The 19,525-nt window shown below is 45.2% G+C and overlaps 1 protein-coding gene across 6 annotated transcripts in view; it reads right to left on the bottom strand.

The window, feature by feature from the left end:
• Nucleotides 1–1,467: 1,467 nt before the first annotated feature.
• Nucleotides 1,468–19,525, bottom strand: part of slc4a2b (solute carrier family 4 member 2b) — a 42,641-nt gene continuing 24,583 nt past the window's right edge. For 2 of the 6 annotated variants that reach the window (XM_053861258.1, XM_053861259.1), the window contains 20 exons: nucleotides 19,274–19,442; nucleotides 18,713–18,924; nucleotides 16,998–17,122; nucleotides 16,357–16,568; nucleotides 13,574–13,710; nucleotides 12,401–12,581; nucleotides 12,195–12,330; nucleotides 10,736–10,937; nucleotides 10,569–10,674; nucleotides 10,305–10,489; nucleotides 9,645–10,122; nucleotides 9,391–9,539; nucleotides 8,361–8,555; nucleotides 7,738–7,998; nucleotides 6,506–6,595; nucleotides 6,263–6,429; nucleotides 5,268–5,521; nucleotides 5,026–5,195; nucleotides 4,648–4,821; nucleotides 1,468–2,894 (listed from right to left, as the gene is read on the bottom strand). In XM_053861258.1, the coding sequence (XP_053717233.1) occupies nucleotides 2,814–2,894; nucleotides 4,648–4,821; nucleotides 5,026–5,195; nucleotides 5,268–5,521; nucleotides 6,263–6,429; nucleotides 6,506–6,595; nucleotides 7,738–7,998; nucleotides 8,361–8,555; nucleotides 9,391–9,539; nucleotides 9,645–10,122; nucleotides 10,305–10,489; nucleotides 10,569–10,674; nucleotides 10,736–10,937; nucleotides 12,195–12,330; nucleotides 12,401–12,581; nucleotides 13,574–13,710; nucleotides 16,357–16,568; nucleotides 16,998–17,122; nucleotides 18,713–18,924; nucleotides 19,274–19,442 (3,684 nt within the window). In that variant the 3' untranslated portion in view covers nucleotides 1,468–2,813. Of the gene's footprint in view, nucleotides 2,895–3,186; nucleotides 3,322–4,647; nucleotides 4,822–5,025; nucleotides 5,196–5,267; nucleotides 5,522–6,262; nucleotides 6,430–6,505; nucleotides 6,596–7,737; nucleotides 7,999–8,360; nucleotides 8,556–9,390; nucleotides 9,540–9,644; nucleotides 10,123–10,304; nucleotides 10,490–10,568; nucleotides 10,675–10,735; nucleotides 10,938–12,194; nucleotides 12,331–12,400; nucleotides 12,582–12,862; nucleotides 12,953–13,573; nucleotides 13,711–13,987; nucleotides 14,261–16,356; nucleotides 16,569–16,997; nucleotides 17,123–18,712; nucleotides 18,925–19,273; nucleotides 19,443–19,525 lie in introns of those variants that run through there. The other 4 variants (XM_053861262.1, XR_008414275.1, XM_053861260.1 and 1 more) reach the window with 4 other exon arrangements.

Below are 19,525 nucleotides of genomic sequence, written 5' to 3'. Positions count from 1 at the left end.
TGTCACTGCGCATGCGCGACTCCTGACACCGAAGCCGGAAACTTTTGGACATCCGGGTCTTGGTTTTGCGTCTAATCTACTGCCGCTAACACCAGATTGGATGCGATGGAGAACGTTGGAAGAGGATGGAACGTTTTTTTTTTTCAAAACGCTGAGTGACGGAACAACAGACCGCTCTGAAGTTGTGTGCTCAATGTGTAAGTCTGAGTTCCGCTACCACCGTAGTACGTCCACGCTACGATATCATTCGAAAGCGAAACACCCAACGGAAAGCACCGCATCTTCTGCCAGCCGCCGGACAACGCTCCCCGAGTACAGTCGGTCAATCTCCAAACCTGTGAAAGAAAAAATCACGAATGCTTTGGCGGTTTGGGTTGCCGCGATTGTCGGCCAGTTAACATTGTGGAGGATGCTGATCTACCCTGCGCTGCTCACATTTAGCAACGGACAGTCACCGTCGCCCTAAAAGACTGCGGTTTTGAAAACGTCCTCGCTAAAAGTCGGAAAATAGTTGGACATTTCAAACACAGCCCATCAAATGCTCGTGATTTAAGAGCACAACAGACTGCACACGGACAGCAGGTTTCACTGTCAGGCCACACTGTCCAAAAGAAAAGAGCAGCATTGACTCCAGAAGATGTAAATAAGCTTGTGTGTCTCAGTAACTGGCTGCAAGAGAAGCAAAGTTAAGCCTAATTCAGTGAAGAAAGCAAAAGAGATTTTCCTAGTTTAAAGTGTTAAAGTTAAAGTGTTTTTGCACTATACCAATAACAATGTGAATGTTTAAGTTCATTTTGGGCACTTGATATACTGTTAGGTCACTTTATGGTCTTTTTGTGGCAATATAGTTGTTCATTGTTTGAGATACCAGTGGATGTGTTGTGATGGGTAAGCTGCGTCATTTCATAGAAGAAGCAGATTTGTCTGTTCTTGGTTTTCTTTAGTTTTATTTATTTATTTATTCAATTTTATTTTGATGTTTTTTGGCCATAGCATTGGTTTGTAAGCTAACAGCCCTTGTGATTTGTATTTGCCCTAATAAAAGAAAACTAAATAAAAAAAATTACAAATTACTTGACTGGTTTACTAATCTCTTTCAATCTACATATCTTAATAGTTTTGTGTTTGCCTGAATACACAGACTTTCAACCTTTAATCGCGATTAATCGCGATTAATTAATTAATGAAAATGAGATTAATTAGTAAATTTTTTTTAATCTATTGACAGCCCTAATATATATATATATATATATATATATATATATATATATATATATATATATATATATATATATATATATATATATATAACATACATTGTACATTTGAACACAGACAAACAATGCCATAGGATAGTAAACATAAGGGGGTTAACCGGTTGCATGATAACCTAGGTTAAAGGTGGGGGGTCTGTGGATATATGAGACACAATTTGAGCGCCCAAGTGAGAGAACACAGGAGGCAGAGTAAATAGAAAATAACTTTTATTTAACATTAATATATGAAGCACTTTGCCTCTCAGCCTTTCTATTGCTCTAGAAATGGAACAATAGTTTTCAGTGTTTTGTGTTTCTCATACACAGCATGACATTCAGAGCGCCGACGCTCCGTCCACAGGCACTAACGTGAAACTGCATCGTCCTTCATAACCCCGGCCCCATTCTCACGCGCCTCGGTGTGTGCACCTCAAACATCCCCTCGGTATAGTCAAGAAGAAAAAAACAAGAGGCTATGATGTCTAGAAGCTAATGTAACATCGTCCTCGACACTTGTCGCCAGTCACTTCCTGGTCCCACAGGCACTTGAGATTCTGTGCAAACGTGTGACCCCCCCCCCCAAAACAACAGGCGTGAGATCACTGCAGCAGTTGAGATCAGGCGATGAGGGTAAAAGAACCAGTGAGAGAAGGGCATACACAAAAGTAACAGAGCAGCCGATCTAGTCCGAAACTCATCCGACAGCAGGTAAAAACAGATTGTCTACACAATGTATGTTGACATTTGGTCGACGTTAATTCAACACCGCCTCGGTTCAACAAACCATGGAATGTTCAGCTGCAAAGACAGACGACTGAGCTGCAGTACATTTGGCACGACTTTAAATACACCAATAACCCCCCCGAAAAAAAGCCTCCCACGTGACATCAACAACAACCATCGGTGTCCACAACGAGAGTGAGTCTTCACGTTCTCCTCTACGAGACCAGCCGAGCAAATGTGCGATAACGACAGATGTTATGGCATTAGTGTGACGCGTATCATCAATATATCAGAACAGCTCTGTCTGCTGGTACAATCTGGTACTACTTCTAAAATCAATCGCTCACAGACAGTCGTTTAAGAAGCTGATTAAAACGTTAATATCCACGCTAGCTAGTTAAAATGACCACAGACAGAATCGTTGCTCAGATTTGTTTTTTTGTTTTTTCTTTTTTAAAGTGCTACGAGCTTGAGAAGGCAGGTTCAGTGAATGACGCGAGAATACATGTCGTAGACTCTGGTTTCCTTCATAAGGCGCGAGGTGAGCTTAAATAAATCTACAAATACAGACGACAAAAAGACGTCAGCGTGTGGTGATGGAAGAATGCATCCCATAATATCCTTCACATATGAAGTGTGAATGAGGGCAGAAACGGATCAAGTTTCATTGGGAATTTCCCGCACCGCGAAAGAAGAATTCACCTTCATTCGTCCTCCAAAACAAAAACAAATTGTAAGTTTGAGTTCATAATCTTTGACCCATTGCACGTGGAAGTGGATTTTACAGCGATGAGGACATGATGTGAGTTACATCTCTGCGCAGGTGGTGGTGGGCTAGACGGGCATGTGCATCTCCGAGTACTCATCGTGACCGTCTCTCTCGTCGAATGTGGGCTCCGCGTCGTCGGCGTCCAGCTGCAGACAGAAGACAGGGGTCAGTTTTCATGGAGGAAAATACAGCACATTTATACTGCCAGTTTTCACACTTCATCCTGGGACTGCGCCATCATCACGACCACCATCAGAGCAGCATCAACCAGAGCCTGCTTCCGTGAGTCTGAGAAACATCTTTATTCAAGCTGTTTCTGATCACTGCGGTTTTCTAAACGTATCATCCAGGACCAACATTTTCTTAGTATCACGTTGCATCATGTGACACACAACTAGTCAGATTTTGTTGAATGAAACGGTGCCACCAGCAGCTCACCTCCTCCTCTGGCCTGCCTTCTCTTCCCTGAGGACCTTCTCCTGTCTCAGTCTGCTCTCTACTCTCACAGAAGCTCACTCTGTCCTCCTCCATCATCTCTGTTCATCTACACTGCTGACGTCTACCTGAGTATCACTTTAACAAAAGGAAAGTATCAGTTTAGTTTCTGCAGCTGACCGCTCCAATATTAGCTAGACTTCAACATCAAATGATTGTTTGACCCTGAACATACAAGTGTGACACACAGGAAGTCCCAATATTTCATGAGACACTGCACCACTTTTTACCCTCCAACACCCGTTGCAGTTCCAGACTGATCGAGAACTTCTCGCTGGGAATCTTTTCTTCCTCCTTCAGTTCATTTATTATTTGTCCTGTTTTTATCTGAACATTTTGTGTGCAATTGTTGCTTAACCCTCGTACTTTGATTCCAAAAAGTGCCATAAACTACAGTGCAGTGTTTCTAAACTTATTTCCAGGACACATCTAGAAGGACTATTTTGATCCTTGACAAGTCACCGACTATCTGAAGTCGACTACTACTCACTTAAACACTGTACAGCGCAAAAGGTTTGATGAACGTGGCAACATGATTGTCGTAACATAAATAAAAAATGTGTTGTAAACACTTGCGGTGTTTAATGTTCTTTCAAAACTTTACATATCAATTGCTCAAATATTGACGTGAAAAGTGTGTGTCCTTTGTGAGAGGTGCCATACTTTTTTGGGTGGCCTCAGCCATTTCTCCTCTTAACTGTGGACAGTGCTCAGGGAATGATGACATCATGGCTAGTCGACTAACTTAAAAGTCGATTATTGGCCGCCTGTGAGTCCAGAAGGGGTGTAAGAGAATATTGATGCGCTCAAATGTAGCGATACTGGAGTCGGCAATACATTGATATTTTGGAAAAATTGAAATATCTTGATATTTTATATCAGCTATATGAATACTTCATAGAAAGATACTTAGATATACAGCTGCATGTGTGACGTGACGTGTTTAATATTGATGTTTTCTTTCTGTTATTTTGTTGGTTAACGGAGCGATTCATTCTTCTGCTGGGCTGCGAAATTCAAGTGAACTGACATCACAACAATAGACTCATTCTCATGCACTTAATATTGCAGTGTAGATTTGCACCTTAAATTGATGGTTTTCATTATATTATATATTATATTATTATTACATTGTATTGCTGAACTTACAGTATCACAATGTATTGTACCGCATCACCACTTCTGTATCGAGATACGTATCGTATCGTAAGATACCTGCCAGTACACAGCCCAGGGGTACAGCAGCGGCTCCGTCACCCCTAGATTTAAAAGTCAATAACCTCACCACAAGCACTTGTTATAGTTTCACTCGTGCAGCACTCGTGCACTGAATGTCAGTGCAGTGTTACCGATCACGGCTGGACCGCCCTTTTGTTTACAGGCATCAAAAAGGCTGGGACTTACACAAGCCATCTCTCTGGGGGTGAAGATGCGTTGCAGCACAAACATCTTGACCGGAACCGTGAGGATGAGGACGAAGGGGAAGGCCAGCGACGCCTGAGTGGACATCACCGCCCACAGAGCTGCCAGACACACCACCTGGATGCAGGTGAACAGATGCATGCGCAGAGTTCGGACCTGAGGGGGCAGAGACCAGTCAGCGGGGGCAACTGTGTTACCCTTCAGTGTTCTCTGAAACGTGTACTTCACTGTCAAAAAACGGTTTAAACAATTCAAGTTTCAGCATCAAAGCAAGCTCCTTATCTCACTCCAGTCCACCTGACAACAAGTGCTCTGTCAGGCATAGCTGGGTTTGAGGTGAGATGAATGGGACAGCGGTACCTTCCGGATGTAGGTGTGGTCGGGGTGGTACTTCGGAGGCATCAGCAGCAGCATCATCCTCTCCGTCAGCTGGATGCCATTGAGCGACATCACTCCCATGTAGAGGAAGATCCCGAAGAGCACAGCCAGGGGAATCTGCCGCAGCAGGTCGCCGATGACGATGGACATGCCTGGTGTCGCGACAAGACGCCGGTGAGTCGCCTGTCCGTTCCACTCGGACGCATGTGAGGGGAGACACTCACCAACCATGATGGCCACCAGCAGCCCGGTGACCCTCTGCTCCTTCACCTCCTGGATTCGAGGCTTGTCTCCGGGGGCGACGGCTTTACTCATCACAGTCAGAGCGTTGACGTGCGTCACCGAGCGGACCGTGGCGGCCGCCATCCAGGGGAGTCCGAACAGAGCCGAGGTGCCGCCCAGGACCACGATGAGCAGCAGGTCCAGGTGGAAGCCGGATCCTTTCACCAGCATGCGCTCTTTCTTGCTCACGATCAGCCTGCAGCAGAAAACGTCACTCTCTAAAGACTCATTCATTTTCATCTCTTCATCCATCGGTCACTCCATCAACAACCATCCTTCCTTCCGACATTCATTCCTGGCTCGCCATCCAAGTTTCTACATATGGAACTACATTTCTCCTTCTTTCTCTACCTATCAACACCTCTATCCATCCATCCAGAGGCATCTCTCAGTCTCATGGATTCACTCAACCATCAAATTATATGTGCACATCTCACATCACTCATTCACCCATCCATCTATGCTTTCAACCATCCATTTATCCGTCCATATTCTCTCTTCTATGCATCCATCAGTCAATGAAAATCTCTCATACTACACACGTGCATAAGCAACCAATGTGTACATCTCCATGATCCATGCTTCCTCCATTAATTCATCCACTCATTCCTTCCTTCCTAACACTCCATCCTTTCTACATTCCTCCTATCAAGCTATCCATCCAGCAACCTGTGTGCGTAACCTTCCAATGTCCATCCATCCACACCTCTCATCCACCAACCTATAAACCTCACTCCATCCATCCCGCTCCTCTTTCTAAAATGAACCACTTCATCCTTTTCCATCTATTTCTACAAGCCATCTGTCTTCCTCAACGCTCTCTTCCTTTATCCCTCCATCCCGCTAAACTTCTGTCTCTCCTTCCATCCATCCCAGTCAAACGCTGACTTCCAGCTGTTTTCCAAAGTGCCTTGGCCCACGGTGTGCACTGACTCACGTGGTGATCTGCGTCTCCATGAAGATGAGGATGAAGACCAGCAGGGCGGGCAGACAGCAGCCAAACATCATCCAGATGGGGAACTGTCCATCCGAACCCAGAGGGCTGATGATCCAGCCCCGTTTGTCAGGACTGGTCACAGAGAATCCTTTGGGCACGCTCAGCTTCTGCCAGGTCACAACAGAAGAGAGTCACGCCGCTGCCAACGGGTGGCGAACATGAGAGCAGATCTGAAAGCCTTACTTGGGTATAAGTGTCCTCTATGCTGTAGTCCACCAAGACCATGATCAGAATGGCGATAGGAACTCCAAAATCCCCAATGACCCTGCGCAACTGCAGCAGAAAGACAATGGCCTCAGAGAAAATGTCCACATTTTGAACAGGAACATCAAGATATCCTTCTTTGGTTGTCACCATTCGTACTTCTCTGACATTTGTGACTTGAACATCATGGGAACTTGCAGCACGAGTGTTCAACCCTCTTAGAATCTTTAGAACAGCAATGTGGACGTCTGCCTAGTTTTTCTTCCCCTTTTGTACACAACCCGGTGTCATCGTGATTTTATACTTCTATTCGAGCCTGGTTATACATGGTACTGCTGCTGACACTTCACCTCTTCTTGTAACTGGCTTCTCTGTTGAGGGCATGGAAGTATCCTCAACAAAAGGTATTTAGATCTCAGCATAAGGTATTTCAAATACGCATAACACTGTGACTAATAATGACTAGAATAATTCGCAGAAGACAACGCTCTAAGACTTAAACCATATATTTTAAAGATCGACAAGTAGATTCACACACTGCAACTTAACCTCATTCAAACCAGAAACAATTACCACACAAATGAAATAGTTACTTGCGTAACCCAACAGTCCAGTCAACAAAAGACATATCTAGTTGCAGAATGTTTCATGTAAAAATGTAGCATAGGAAAACTATGTTTACTATTTTCACCTACCACGGAGTGCCAAAGGCTGTTATAGCATTAGTAGGTTGTTGCAAACTGGCAACTTGGACACTATAAAGTGATTTGATTTTGGTGGTAAATAGGTTTGTTGGGATCTACAAACAAAGTAAAGGTTCCTCTCATGTTTTTCATTGAGCTGGTTCCTGTTTAAACTGTCAGAAACCGGCCATTTTCCTTCATAAAATGCATGATATACAATCAAACCACTGTACTATGTTAACATTCATGTGACAATGGTGAGAAAAATGCAGATTTCACAATGGTGGGGGGGGGGGTTTTCAGCCATTCCCTGCTGCTGGCCTCTTCTTCATGTCTTCGAGGAGCTGTAACGCTCTGTGACTGCCACCTGCTGTCCGTTCGAGCTCATTGCAGACAGAATATTACTAGTGCTACAATGTTGGCAAAAAAACATTGTGGATGTTTGGCAGAGGTGTGTGCTGTCCCAGTGCCTTTCTAGTTCAGACCGGTTTATTCAATGACAAAACAAAATTGGTTTCAAGTTCTCACCCTTCCAGGAAAGAAGGCGCTGTTCTTGAACTTGCGTAAGTAGAACGCTATGAAGAATGTTCCAGCCATCAGGACCAGGGAAAGCAAGGCAGTGTTGGGCTCCTCGACCACCTTGATCTTCGCTGCGTCCAACCCGCTGCTGTTCCCCGTCACCAGGGGGGGCTCTTCTGCCAGGACGTCGGAGTCATTCGCGGGAGCGGACGAGTTGTAGGGAACAGATGAGCAGACGGAACAGCGCTTCAGAGGGTGGTCCTTGAAAATCTGAGACAAACAAAGAGCGACTTGAATTCACTGATATTCCAAACAAGCTTCAAAGGGATTACAGCGCATCACAGTGAGCTCCCAGCCCAAACATTTGATTGGATGTCTTAAGTCTACAAAGCAGCTCTTACAACATCATAAGCTCGGATAATCACTAATCTCAATCCATTTTTACTTTCCAGTCCAATCAATCAGGAAAGATTTCAGGCTGACGTAGAAAAACATTCTCATTCCGAACTCGAGTTTGGAATATCCGCCAAAGGTCTGTCGCTTCAGCTTAGTGCCAGAGGTGTGACCGCGGCGCAGCGCCAAGGAAAACGTCTCTGGGGATCAGAAGCTGTTGGTTCTGGTCGGGGCCGTACCTTGCCAAGCTTGATGAAGGTCTCGCAGATGAAGATGAGGGAGATGAGGAAGGAGAAGATCTCCTGGGTGAAGCGGGAGACGAAGCGGACCAGGAAGCTGCCTTCGAACGCCACCGTCACCACCACGATGACGACCAGCCAGAAGCCGATCCAGACGCGGCCGGTCAGGTACTCGATGTTGTTGGCGTTACAGAACTGGAGGAGAAAGGAGTCCAGCAAATGGTTACAGAATCACATGAAACATTATGAAATTATAATTGCATCATCTTTTTTTTTTATATTGGGGAATACATTTTTACATTTTATGTAGGCAATAATTTGTTAAAATGTTTACAATAGACACAAACCACTCCTTTCAGTTTTACCTTCATTGGTATTGAAATATTGATAGAAATGGGTGTATATCTAGTCCAATATATGTGCAATGACATTTGTATGTACATGGGATTTATTATGACTGTTTCATTTTTTGTGTATTTATTATTTTTTATTTCTTTTTTTATTTCTTCCATTTTAATTTGTATTTGCTTTTGAAAACCTGTCATTGTCCAGTAAATATTGAACATAGTTATGATGAAAAAGATTTTAAAATATACTTTATAATGATCAATAACTGTCTAATATAGTGCTTAATCACATACAAAGTAGTTTATTAATGATTATATAGTTTCACAAGTATATGTAAAATATATGTACAGTTAATTTGACAGATGAATTACGTATATTTTTATGTATATTGATCATTTGTATTCTTAAAAACACTGTATACAAATATATTTTCTGTCTGCAGTAACCAGAAATTATTTAAGGACTACTTTATATTTACCAAATATGTGCACAGATAACTGTGTTTTTCCTTCTTATTTTAATCATATCTGTTCATTCAAATCTTTCCGACAAGTGAGTACAGATACATTATTAACCAGCCAGAGGTTTGAACCTGAATATTCTAAAACATGTCTGTGACATTAGTGCACAACTAAGAGTTAAACAGAAATACGTGGTTTAGTCAGCAGCACACTTTTCTTACGCTGTAAAAGGCTTCTTCAAAAACCAGCAAGGGTCCGGAGAAGCCCACCACCAGTAACGGCTGAGCACCCAGCAGGCAGAAGAGGACCCCCTGAACAGCCGTCGACACGATCAGCTCCGACACGCCGATCAGGCCATCAGTTTTCTCCCCTGAGCACACAATCAATAACAGTGTCGGCAGGAATGACTGCAACATGAAGTGCCTGCAAGAAAGCCACACAATATTGGGAACAATGAAGGAGTGAGGTCTCTTACCCAGCAGGCCTCCAAATGTGATGGCGGGCGACAGAGCAGCAAAGTAGATGAAGATGACGGCGGCCATGCACTGACTGTTGAGAGCATCCTTGAAGTCGCTGACGTATTTGGGGTATCGGCGCTGGACATCTCGGACCAAGCCTCCAAAAGGGCGCCGGGTGCGCTCTAATGGGTCGTCTGATTTTTTGGTTGGCGAAATAAGGGCTTCTGGAAAATGGAAACCGAAAACATAAGACTCTTTACATATAGTGGAAAAAGCCGTCGCACCTTTCTCCTCGAAGCTCTTGGGTTCTTTGGCCATCAGCTTGTTCTCCTCCCTCTTGCGGAGCATCTCCTTCTGGAAGCGAGCGACTGACCGCAGCAGCTCGTCGCCGCCCATCTCAGACGGGGGTAGCACGATGCTGCAGTCCAGGAAACTGTTGATGGCGTTCAGAAGGTCCTGCCGGTCGTCCGCCAGGTAGGCCGCCTCGTGGAATTGCTGCACAGCAGAGCCAGACAGAACCATGTAAACCCCAACTGAATCCAAGTCAACCAACCTCATTACAAACTACGTGTCGTAACAGGAGCTTTGGTCCAGACTGGCAAACATTTTGTATTTGGCTCAAGAGCCGCCTGAAATAAAAGCAGATGATGAAGGGGGAAAAAAAGAAAATCACTGACCTTGTCAGACATGAGCGTGGAGATGGAGCGACCTATCTGGTGATAGTCCATGCTGGTGGTGGGGGGTCCCAGCAGGACGAACAGGAACCTGACAGGCACTGGCACCTCCAGGACCGACTCCAGCTCTACTGCCTCCTGCAGGCGAACGAACGCCATGGTGGGCTGCTCCAGGAAGTCCACGCTGCCTGGAAAACAGAACACAGCAATTCAACTGAGGAAGCAATGGGAAGATTTGGGGGTATTAAGTTGGTGGGGACCACTCACCCACAAGGACGACAGTGGCCTCTGCGTTTTCTGGAATCTTCTCTAGCAGCTTCAGTTCATGCTTGGACTTGGACCGGTGCATGCCGGTCGGCATCGTTGGCTCTTTCTGTGAGACACCAACATCGTGAGCTGCGTGACTCCGACGACCTCCACCTCGAACATCATACCTGAAGGTCGTTCTTCTCCACGTCGACACGGATGTCCATGTCCCCGGCCGAGTGGATGGACCCCATGAGCGGGTCGGTGACCGTCGGCTCCGACTGGTGGCTGTGATTGGCACTGTGGTGGTGAGCGATCAGACTGCCCAAGCTGGTGCTGGAGATGTTCCTGGGGAACGGGCTGCTGTGCTCCTTCTCATCGCTCGGGTGACTAGTGGTGGAGGGAAGAGGCAGAGACAGGGTGAGGAGGAGGAAGAGGGGGAGGGCCCAGGCATGAAGCATTCTATTAGCAAGAGGCACAGCAAGGAGAGATAAGATGATCATCACGCAAAACTACATTTGAAAACTGAACCCTTCACATACCAATGACCACAACTGCAAACACCCTCCTCCCACAAGTCATCCTGACACAGAAACGTTCAAATAAAGAGGCTTCAGTTCGGACTGGCAGAGAAGCTTCAGACTGGAAGTCTTGATAACCACCATATCCAGAGAGACTTGGCCACGCTACACTAAAAAAAAAAACTCCCTTAAATTTGGGTGTTGTTCTGTCGGCTCATTCAGACTTACAAACAAACATTACCTTTTCAATGAGACAAAAAGCACACCCGGTCATGGGAGGAGCTCCAGTTGAAAGAGGTGGAAACTAGCCATTTTGGCACAAGAAACACAATCTACCATCAAACCAAAGTAATAAATCATATTCGATGCAACCAAGGTGACAAAATGTAGATTTACAAAGCTTTGTCTCTGTAATGCACGTCCTTAGACCCCTGTAGCTCTACTGCCACCTGTTGTCCATTCAATCTTATTGCACTTGGAATATTCAACACCAAATATATTGATAAATGATTTGGGAATTTTGGCCTAAACAAAAAAAAATGGATGAATAAAAAAATCAGTGTGGTTGAAAATGAGAGGCTTAGCTGATGTTTGCGCTACAACAGAGCCTTTCTAGTCAGTAATGAGTGAGAACAAGCCTCTGCTTGACATCCTGCAAGCTGAGAGTCAGACATCTCTGATCTGAAATAAACATTTAATAGGACTGAACTTTAAAGAATTACAGTGGCAGATAATGTTGTGTTGATAACTGAATACACCGTAATTGAAATCCTTTTGAAAACAAAGGACATTTATGCCATTTTAAGTCAGCAAAACTCATGGTAATTAAAAATATAATAGAGATGCTGGCAGAACTTCATTTCATCATTATGTAATTTTTTTTTTAAATGACGTAACTCTTAATTTTATAAGTAGAGCCAAGGCATTGTAAGAACCAATCACGGTCACCATGCAACTTGTATAACAAGCACCTGCGCCCCCCTCATACCCACTCTGCAGGGTACTATGTGAGCTCAGGGGGTCAACACACTTTGAAACAGTGAGGGACGGTTTGGAGTCAACAGCTACTCTGCTCTACGGGAACTCTCGGCCAGCGTCTTTGTTCCAGTCTGGTGCCTCTGGTCACCTGTGTTTCAGCAGCAGCGCTCGCAGGACGTTGGCTCGGTCCTCCGCTTTGATCTGGTCAGAAATGATCATCTTCTCCACCACCTGATGGGCAATGCCAGGCAGAGTCTTCTGGTCCAGGTCCAGCAGCACCGCACCTGCAGAGACCCGACTCGGTCACACGCGGAAGTCGGCGTTAATCAAATTATGGCCGTCCGGCTTGGCTACCGTGAGAGATGGTTCTCCTAAGCTCCAGCAAACTGCGGAAGGACAGTGAGGCCACGTGAGGTTTCCCCCAGCGGTCTGTCTCCTCTTCCACGTCTTCCTCAAACTTGATCCATCTGGCCGTTTCCTTCCACTGCATTTCCTGGTTCTTGTCCATCGTCAGCTCGTTCAGCTCCACAAACACCTGCAGAGAAGGTAAAGAAGCACACCGTCAACGTTGTGTAGTGGATCTGTGGCACGCCAACCACACAGGTGAGTAGCCTGGAGTGTCGCTGCATCAGCGTAGTTCCTCAAGCAGTTCACGTCAGTATTTATGGACATCATGGAGTTAGGTTCAACCAGATCTTTCCACCGTTTGTTAGCAGACGTTCCGGACACCATGCGGGTCAGTCTCAGACCAGAGAACGTGTTACTGTGTCGGACCAGTGGCAGCATGCCATCACGCTCACGCACTGCAAACCTGACCTTCTGGTACCCAGGCACCGAGCTGACGTCCATGTCAAGCAGACAGCCGTCAGGGCGCGACGCTGAGCGGTACAGAACCACCGGTAACGACTGAGGGAGCGAGACAGTGGAGGACTCAGATGTGACCACAGCCATATAAAAAAAAAAGATCTTCACGTTCACCAACGAAGGTCAATAGTCCCGGCAGAGACCTGTTGCTACCTGGACCAGTGTGTGTGTGTGCGTATTAATAAAACATTTCTCTCTCAGCGTTACCTGAGCACCTCCCACCTCCTCCTCCCCCTTTTCAGAGCGTGAAAAAGAACTCATTCATTTATTTTTAATTGCACCTGTCCTTCCGTCTTCACTAGGTGGGCACGGAGTAGTTTCCTTGTTTGGGACACTTCAGCACCAAGAGAAATACAGTCCATGAAGTATGTTCACTCTCAATGTAACACATAGGAAAAAAAGCAAATAAAAACATAAACAAGGATGCTTGTGTTCGCAAGTGTGTCTGTGTTTAAAACATGATCTTGAAAACAGTGCCGCCCTGTGTTCCCAACAGTCTTATTCATCAGCTGAAGAAAGCCAAAACAAGACAGTAAACAAGGTAGACGGTAAAGAGCAGCAGTAACTCCACGTACATAGACTCGTCTTAAACCTCATAAAGCACAAATGACTGCGCTGCTTAATAAAGTATCTATCGATCTATCTATCTATCTGCTTTTTCACCTCATGTGGAGTCCGGTCCTGCTTTCGGCTGCGTGTGGTCGGCTCTTTGTGGTCTTTGCCGGTGTGCACCACCTGACCCTTGGTGCTCTTCCTGACCAGGTGTCTGCGCACGCCGGGCACATCTTCAAACCGGTGACCTTGAGGCAAAGACAGAGACATGTTTGGCGGTCAACAAATAATCCAGTATGTCTCTGCAGCTCTGCGCGCCCACAGTGACCCCCAGTTCAAAATCACAGAAGATCAGACCACAACGCTTTTGTTCTGGTGTCCCACAGCACGGAATCAGGTTACCTGGCACGTCAGGTGCTGAGAGGTTCAGGGGGGGACCTTATTTAACACAACACAGAGTAGGAATTGTCCAATCAGGTGATCAGATATCGAAGGTTCCAGCCAAGGAATCCTTTTAATTCTTACCGTGGACGGATCCTGAGTGATCTCTATAGCAAAATGTAAAGGTCCTGACGCTCTTCATTCATTCAGTCACCTCTCATCAAAAGATCAGACTTGGTTAACCAGCCGCATCGCTTCCAGGTGCGCGGAGGTCGCCGGAGTTGTGCGAGATGTGTGTGTGTGAAGTTTAAGTGGCATGAGTGGGCGGCGGGTTACAGTTGGCACCACCCTCACTCCTGACACCGTTTTCACAAATTGGAAATAGTTACCATTTCCTGACCGGCAGATGACCCACAGCTGTCAGAGTAGATCCGTGTGCGGAGGTGTTAATTCGACCGGGTCAAACAAAAGGGGAGCGTAGCGATCTAATAATTCCTGTTGTTGAGCAGCAGCCAGAGACAAACCCGCTTTCCCAGGACGGTTTTAAGTGGCAGCGAGAAGATAAAAGAAACTTTATGTCACTGGCCTCAATCATGACAACAACAAGAGTCTCTGCTCTCCTTGTTACCCTGTCGACTCGGCTCAGCACTCGCTCCGTTCCACAAATTAATCAGGGTCTTGAATCTGGTTCCATGCCGCACAATTAGCCACTATGTTGGCGCGGGCCGTCTTCCAGGGCTGTCAGCGGGAACGGCTAATTCAATAACGTTTGTCCCCCACCGACACTCGGGTAGAAAAGCAGAGGCTTTCTACTGACCAGTGGACCTTCTGACGTAAATCAAGACGCCTTGGACTGGACCACAAACCGGGCCGGGGCGTCACAGGCAGCAGGAGGTCAAGACTCGGAATATTTCCACGAGGCTGCACTGCGACGGAACTAACACAATTACTCGCTCGAAAGGTTTTTAAAAAGTTACACAAGGGAAAGTGTAGTGTTAAAGTTAATGGTAATAACACCTGTTTTTCAACAAACTCAAGCGCCATCACAAACACACAAGAGGTCGAGCTTGTTAGAGAAAAGGCTGAAATCCAACTTTCAAGAAAATCATTGGGCAAAGATTTTCAAACTGTCGCAGAAAAAGAAGGAGCTTGAGAACACGTGCCAGGCAGATGGCCCAGGGTCCGAATCTGGCCCGCAAAGCCATTTCATGTGGCGCACAAGAGCTATAAATATATACAGCTGGAAAGTAATTTACAGCCCACAAAAAACTAGATGGACAAGCCTGTCGATATCATGACCTGGAGTACAACTTGGTCAGAATGAAGGTTGCATCAGAATCACAGATGAGCTGAATGTCAGAAGCCCTGACAGAGAGCATGCTCTGTTGATCCATGTAGCCATAAACCTGCCAGAGGTGTTCAACCACCACAAGCAACAGTCAGACTTGGCCCTTGAGGGAGTGGATGGTTTGGTCTTCTAAATCCGTTTTTCTCTACATCCTGTGGCCACCCAAGTCTCCACTTCATAATGATGGACAATAAAAACCCAATTTGCAAGCCTGACATTGGGCCTTTAAAAACGACTTTGCTCCAACAGTTCACTGCATCTTTGCAGATAAAGAGGTGCAACTCATTTCTTTTTACAAAAGAAACTCAATAAGCGGTCACTTAGTGCATTGATAATGATGACAATGACAAATGTGACTGAGGACTACGAGATTCCACAGGAAGATTCCCGCCGAAGTGTTGAAGTCTCCACAGATCAAGCGCAACTTCAGAGATACAAACTGTTTGAAACGTGTATTTCCTTTAGGCCAGATGTGGAGCACTGCTGGTACACTAGTGAAAACCAATTGCCATTGAGTTAGCTGAATCTTAAGATTCCCTATAGCAGTGATTCTCAAGTTGTGGGTCACAAAGCTGCTTTCTCTGGTTCATGTTACGTTTATGGCAGGACCAACGCATGAATCTACGACTCTACAATAGAGTCCTCTGGTGGCCACACACATCAAAAGGTCAAAGGAAGTCTTCACTCACACTAGTGTGTCCCCTCATAAAGACTCTGGGAGGGCAAATCCACACTTTGTCGAGACACAGCCTCCATTTTGAAATGGGTTTGCCAACAGCTAGTGCTTAGCAGACTTGTATGAGACGAGAGTTCTGCCTCAAAATCAGACCTGTTCATCTTTGGTGGGGTTCAGACTTAAGATAAGATACTGCTGGACTAAGGTTTTTCAGCAGCTAAGCTGATGGATTCATTGGTGAGCACCACTTGTGCTCTGTAAATGACCCTGATCAAATGTCTTCCCCAACAGCTTGGATTTTAGTCAAACATTTGCCACCATTTCCACGTGCACTGAGCTAATGATCAAAAGTCTGAATTAGAAATTGAATTTTGAAGGTTTGTCTGATTCCAGATAAAAACGATGATGCATTTTCGGATTCTTCTCTCTTCTCCGTTAATAAAACTTTTCACATCACTATTATCAGTGAAAGCAAAGATTCAGACTCACTTTTGATGCCATCCAAGTCAGCCGACGCCAGGGTCTGAGCCTCTGTCTCGTCGGTGGGGATGCGCTGGTACTTGGCCTGCTCAGCTCCCGTCATGTTGCCGGTTCGTCGTCGCTCTTGCAGGTCGTAGCCACGGCTGGCGGAGGAGACTCGGGCCAGGGGCGTGTGCTCAGCTGCTGTGGCTAGCGGTGAGAGACTTGAAGAAGGTCGTCTCCTACAATAAAGGAGAGGATAAAGCTTAAAAAAAAACCAAGCCTGTGAAGTCCTCTACTAAACAGCTATCTGCATCTTGGAAATACCGATGCAACTCACACAAAAACAATTTCAACAGCTTAAGATCCAGGAGAGAGAACTGCGCAGATGTAACACAGCTGGATCCCCAGCTACTAATGGGAAAAAGTAAATGTCATGGGCGGAGCTTTGGCGTTGCTGAGGTGGGCTGCATGCTCTATAGCAGGTGATATATAGCTCTACGGATTACTAGGCTCCATTAGATCAGGCCCAGCAGGAACACTGGATGCCTGCGACATGGTAACGTACAACATGATCCTCAGACCTCATCACAAGACTTGGAATCAACACATGTGGAAAACAGTTTCTGAACACAGGAGTGGACTAAAAAAAAGGCTTGTTTTGGACTCACTCTGAGAGCGGTGCATCTTGTGGTTCTGTCCCAGATGCAGAAGGCAGAGCGATGTCCAGAGAGCGAGCAGAGTGAGGGCTCTCTTTTGGAGGTTTGCCCACTTGGTCTTCATCTGACAGGAAGAACTTCAGAAACACGAAGGCATGACAACAATGACTCATCTCTATACACCTGTGTTGAAGCATACATTTTCAGTTGGCCTCAATAACCTATTACTGGCATCTTAGCAGCACTTTTTCCAATAATACTGCGGTGTGACTTTAGACAAGAATGAGGCCCTAAACCCTTACTCTAAAGACCTACATTTCAGATGACTATACATTTCAAAACGTGTTTCCATTTATAATGAGGAACACAACAAACTGCTAAAACATCAAATGACAGCGAGAAAATTCAGTAAAACTAGTTAAGCAGTTATGTTTAGGGTTGAAGCAGTAATGAATCGTAAAACACTGAAGAGCAACCCTGAAAATTTTAATGGAAACATTTCTTCATGATCAGTTTCATTATTTCACTCTGAGCTCATGAGGGCCCAGGTCTGTACTGTCACTTTGTGCTTTTTGCTTTTTTGCTTTGTTTTTTTTGTGTGTGAGACATGCGTTTCTGAACTGAATCAAGAATTATTTCCGAGATGCCACCAGAGCACTGAAGACACCTCATCTCTCTTCTTCCCTCTCTAAGGCAGACACCTGCCACCTACCAAAGGAAACTAATTTCAGCCACTTGTGTCAGAGAACTTGTTCTCTCTATCATGACCCAACGCTCACGGCCATAGGTGCGGTAAAATAAATAAAAGTAATGTGAAAAGTGGATTTTTAAAATTTGGAAAACATTCATCAAAAAAAAAAAAATCAGATCAGATTATATATACTGTGAGAAAATTTTTAAAAATGTGACTGTTCCGGTCCAGCTTCTGATTGTTTGAAGGCTGCTGCACTCTCACCTGGACAGAGTCAACATCGACATGGTGCAACATGCCAGTTCTCCACGGTACATCATTGTGTCAGCAACAAAAGCAGCTGCCTCTTATTCCTCCTGTTCCTTCATGGATGGAGGAGCATCACTATATTTTCCACGATGAATATTTCAGTATCGCCTAAATCATTCATCACTTAGCCTCACCTCGGGCTGCTATGATGCTTGACAAAGCAAAGCTACAGTCACAGTGGAAGAGTTGGAAGGTGAATCTAGTAGTTCGGCTCAGTCCCTAGTCAAGAGATTTCTTCTGCTGCACATAAAAAACACACACTCTCCTCTGACATCCTTCCATAAATAATGTGAAGGCTTTTTGTAAACTCCATTTATTTAGCTGTTTTTTTGTCCATGACCACAGTGAGTTCATTAAAACTGACTGTGATTATTTTTTATTTAATTATAGAAACAAAAACAATAACTGACGGCAAACTCGCATATTAAATGTGTATAAGCTTTCGTTCTCAGGGAACATTTTTAGGTCACCAATTTGAGGTGCTCCACATTATACACAGTGACAATCATCAACTTTCATCCAGGATGAAGGAGACTAATTGAGATTGAACTGATGGATGCAAAACTGAATTGCCATTATCAACCTTAAATCATAAGATTCATTTGAATGGCCAAACAAAATAACCCAACTGAAACTCGAAACTTTTGTTTGTTGCCATCTGACGTCTCTGACTGAATACAAGGAAACTAATCAACCTTGGTGAGCATTTGAAGACGCATGTTGTTACCTCCACAACCTCGGTGTAGTCCGGAGGAGCAGGACTGAGGTCCAGAGTGTCTTCATCTTCATCTTCCTCATCCTCCCCTCCTTCCTCAATGGGAACATGGCTGCTTTTGTGGTCTTTGTCCTTTCGTTTCTTCTTGCTGCTTTTCTTGCGTCGCCCCTCAGAAGGTAGTTTGGACAGCGGCCGGTGGATGTGGTGAGAGGAGTGTCTGTGATCTGCACCAGAGACATGGAATGGAAACCTCAGTCAAACTTGTCAAATCAGAATGACGGTTAATCCCACACCCCATCCTGTTCACATTTACAGTGGAGTGGCATCTTCTCTGTTCCTACCACAGTGCAACCAGACGCGGACGGTTTGGAGAGGAGAGACAGAATTGGACAGAGAATGTTGGAGATGGAGAGAACAGAAAAAAGGAGAAGAGGAAGACAACCAAAGATGCAAATGGGTGTGGTGAAGGAAGACACGATGAGGACAGGTGACATTAAAGGATGACCATTGTAGGTTAACATTAAGCACTTCATATGAAAACCTCTGACGGGAAGCAAGAGCAAGTCTTCTTACATGCAATGTCCTCCTCATGGTAGTTATGATGCTGCTCGGCAGGAACGACCGCAGCCGGCGTGAGAATCTGTTGAAAGCGCTGGACGCCCAAAGCCTTATTCAGGTCCCCGTCGTCTTCATCGTCTGGGTGAAGGTTCCTCTGGAGGGACGACTCAACAGGAGAAGCCGGCTGCAGGTGGAGTCAGAATACATTCAAATTTTATTAATTTGTAATGCTAAATAAAGCTCCATTAAACGGTGCAATATATTATA

This window comes from Synchiropus splendidus, chromosome 3, assembly GCF_027744825.2.
Source record: "Synchiropus splendidus isolate RoL2022-P1 chromosome 3, RoL_Sspl_1.0, whole genome shotgun sequence".
NCBI lineage: Eukaryota > Metazoa > Chordata > Actinopteri > Syngnathiformes > Callionymidae > Synchiropus > Synchiropus splendidus.
Note: the sequence above shows the minus strand (reverse complement) of the source record. Positions and strands in the feature narration are given on the sequence as shown.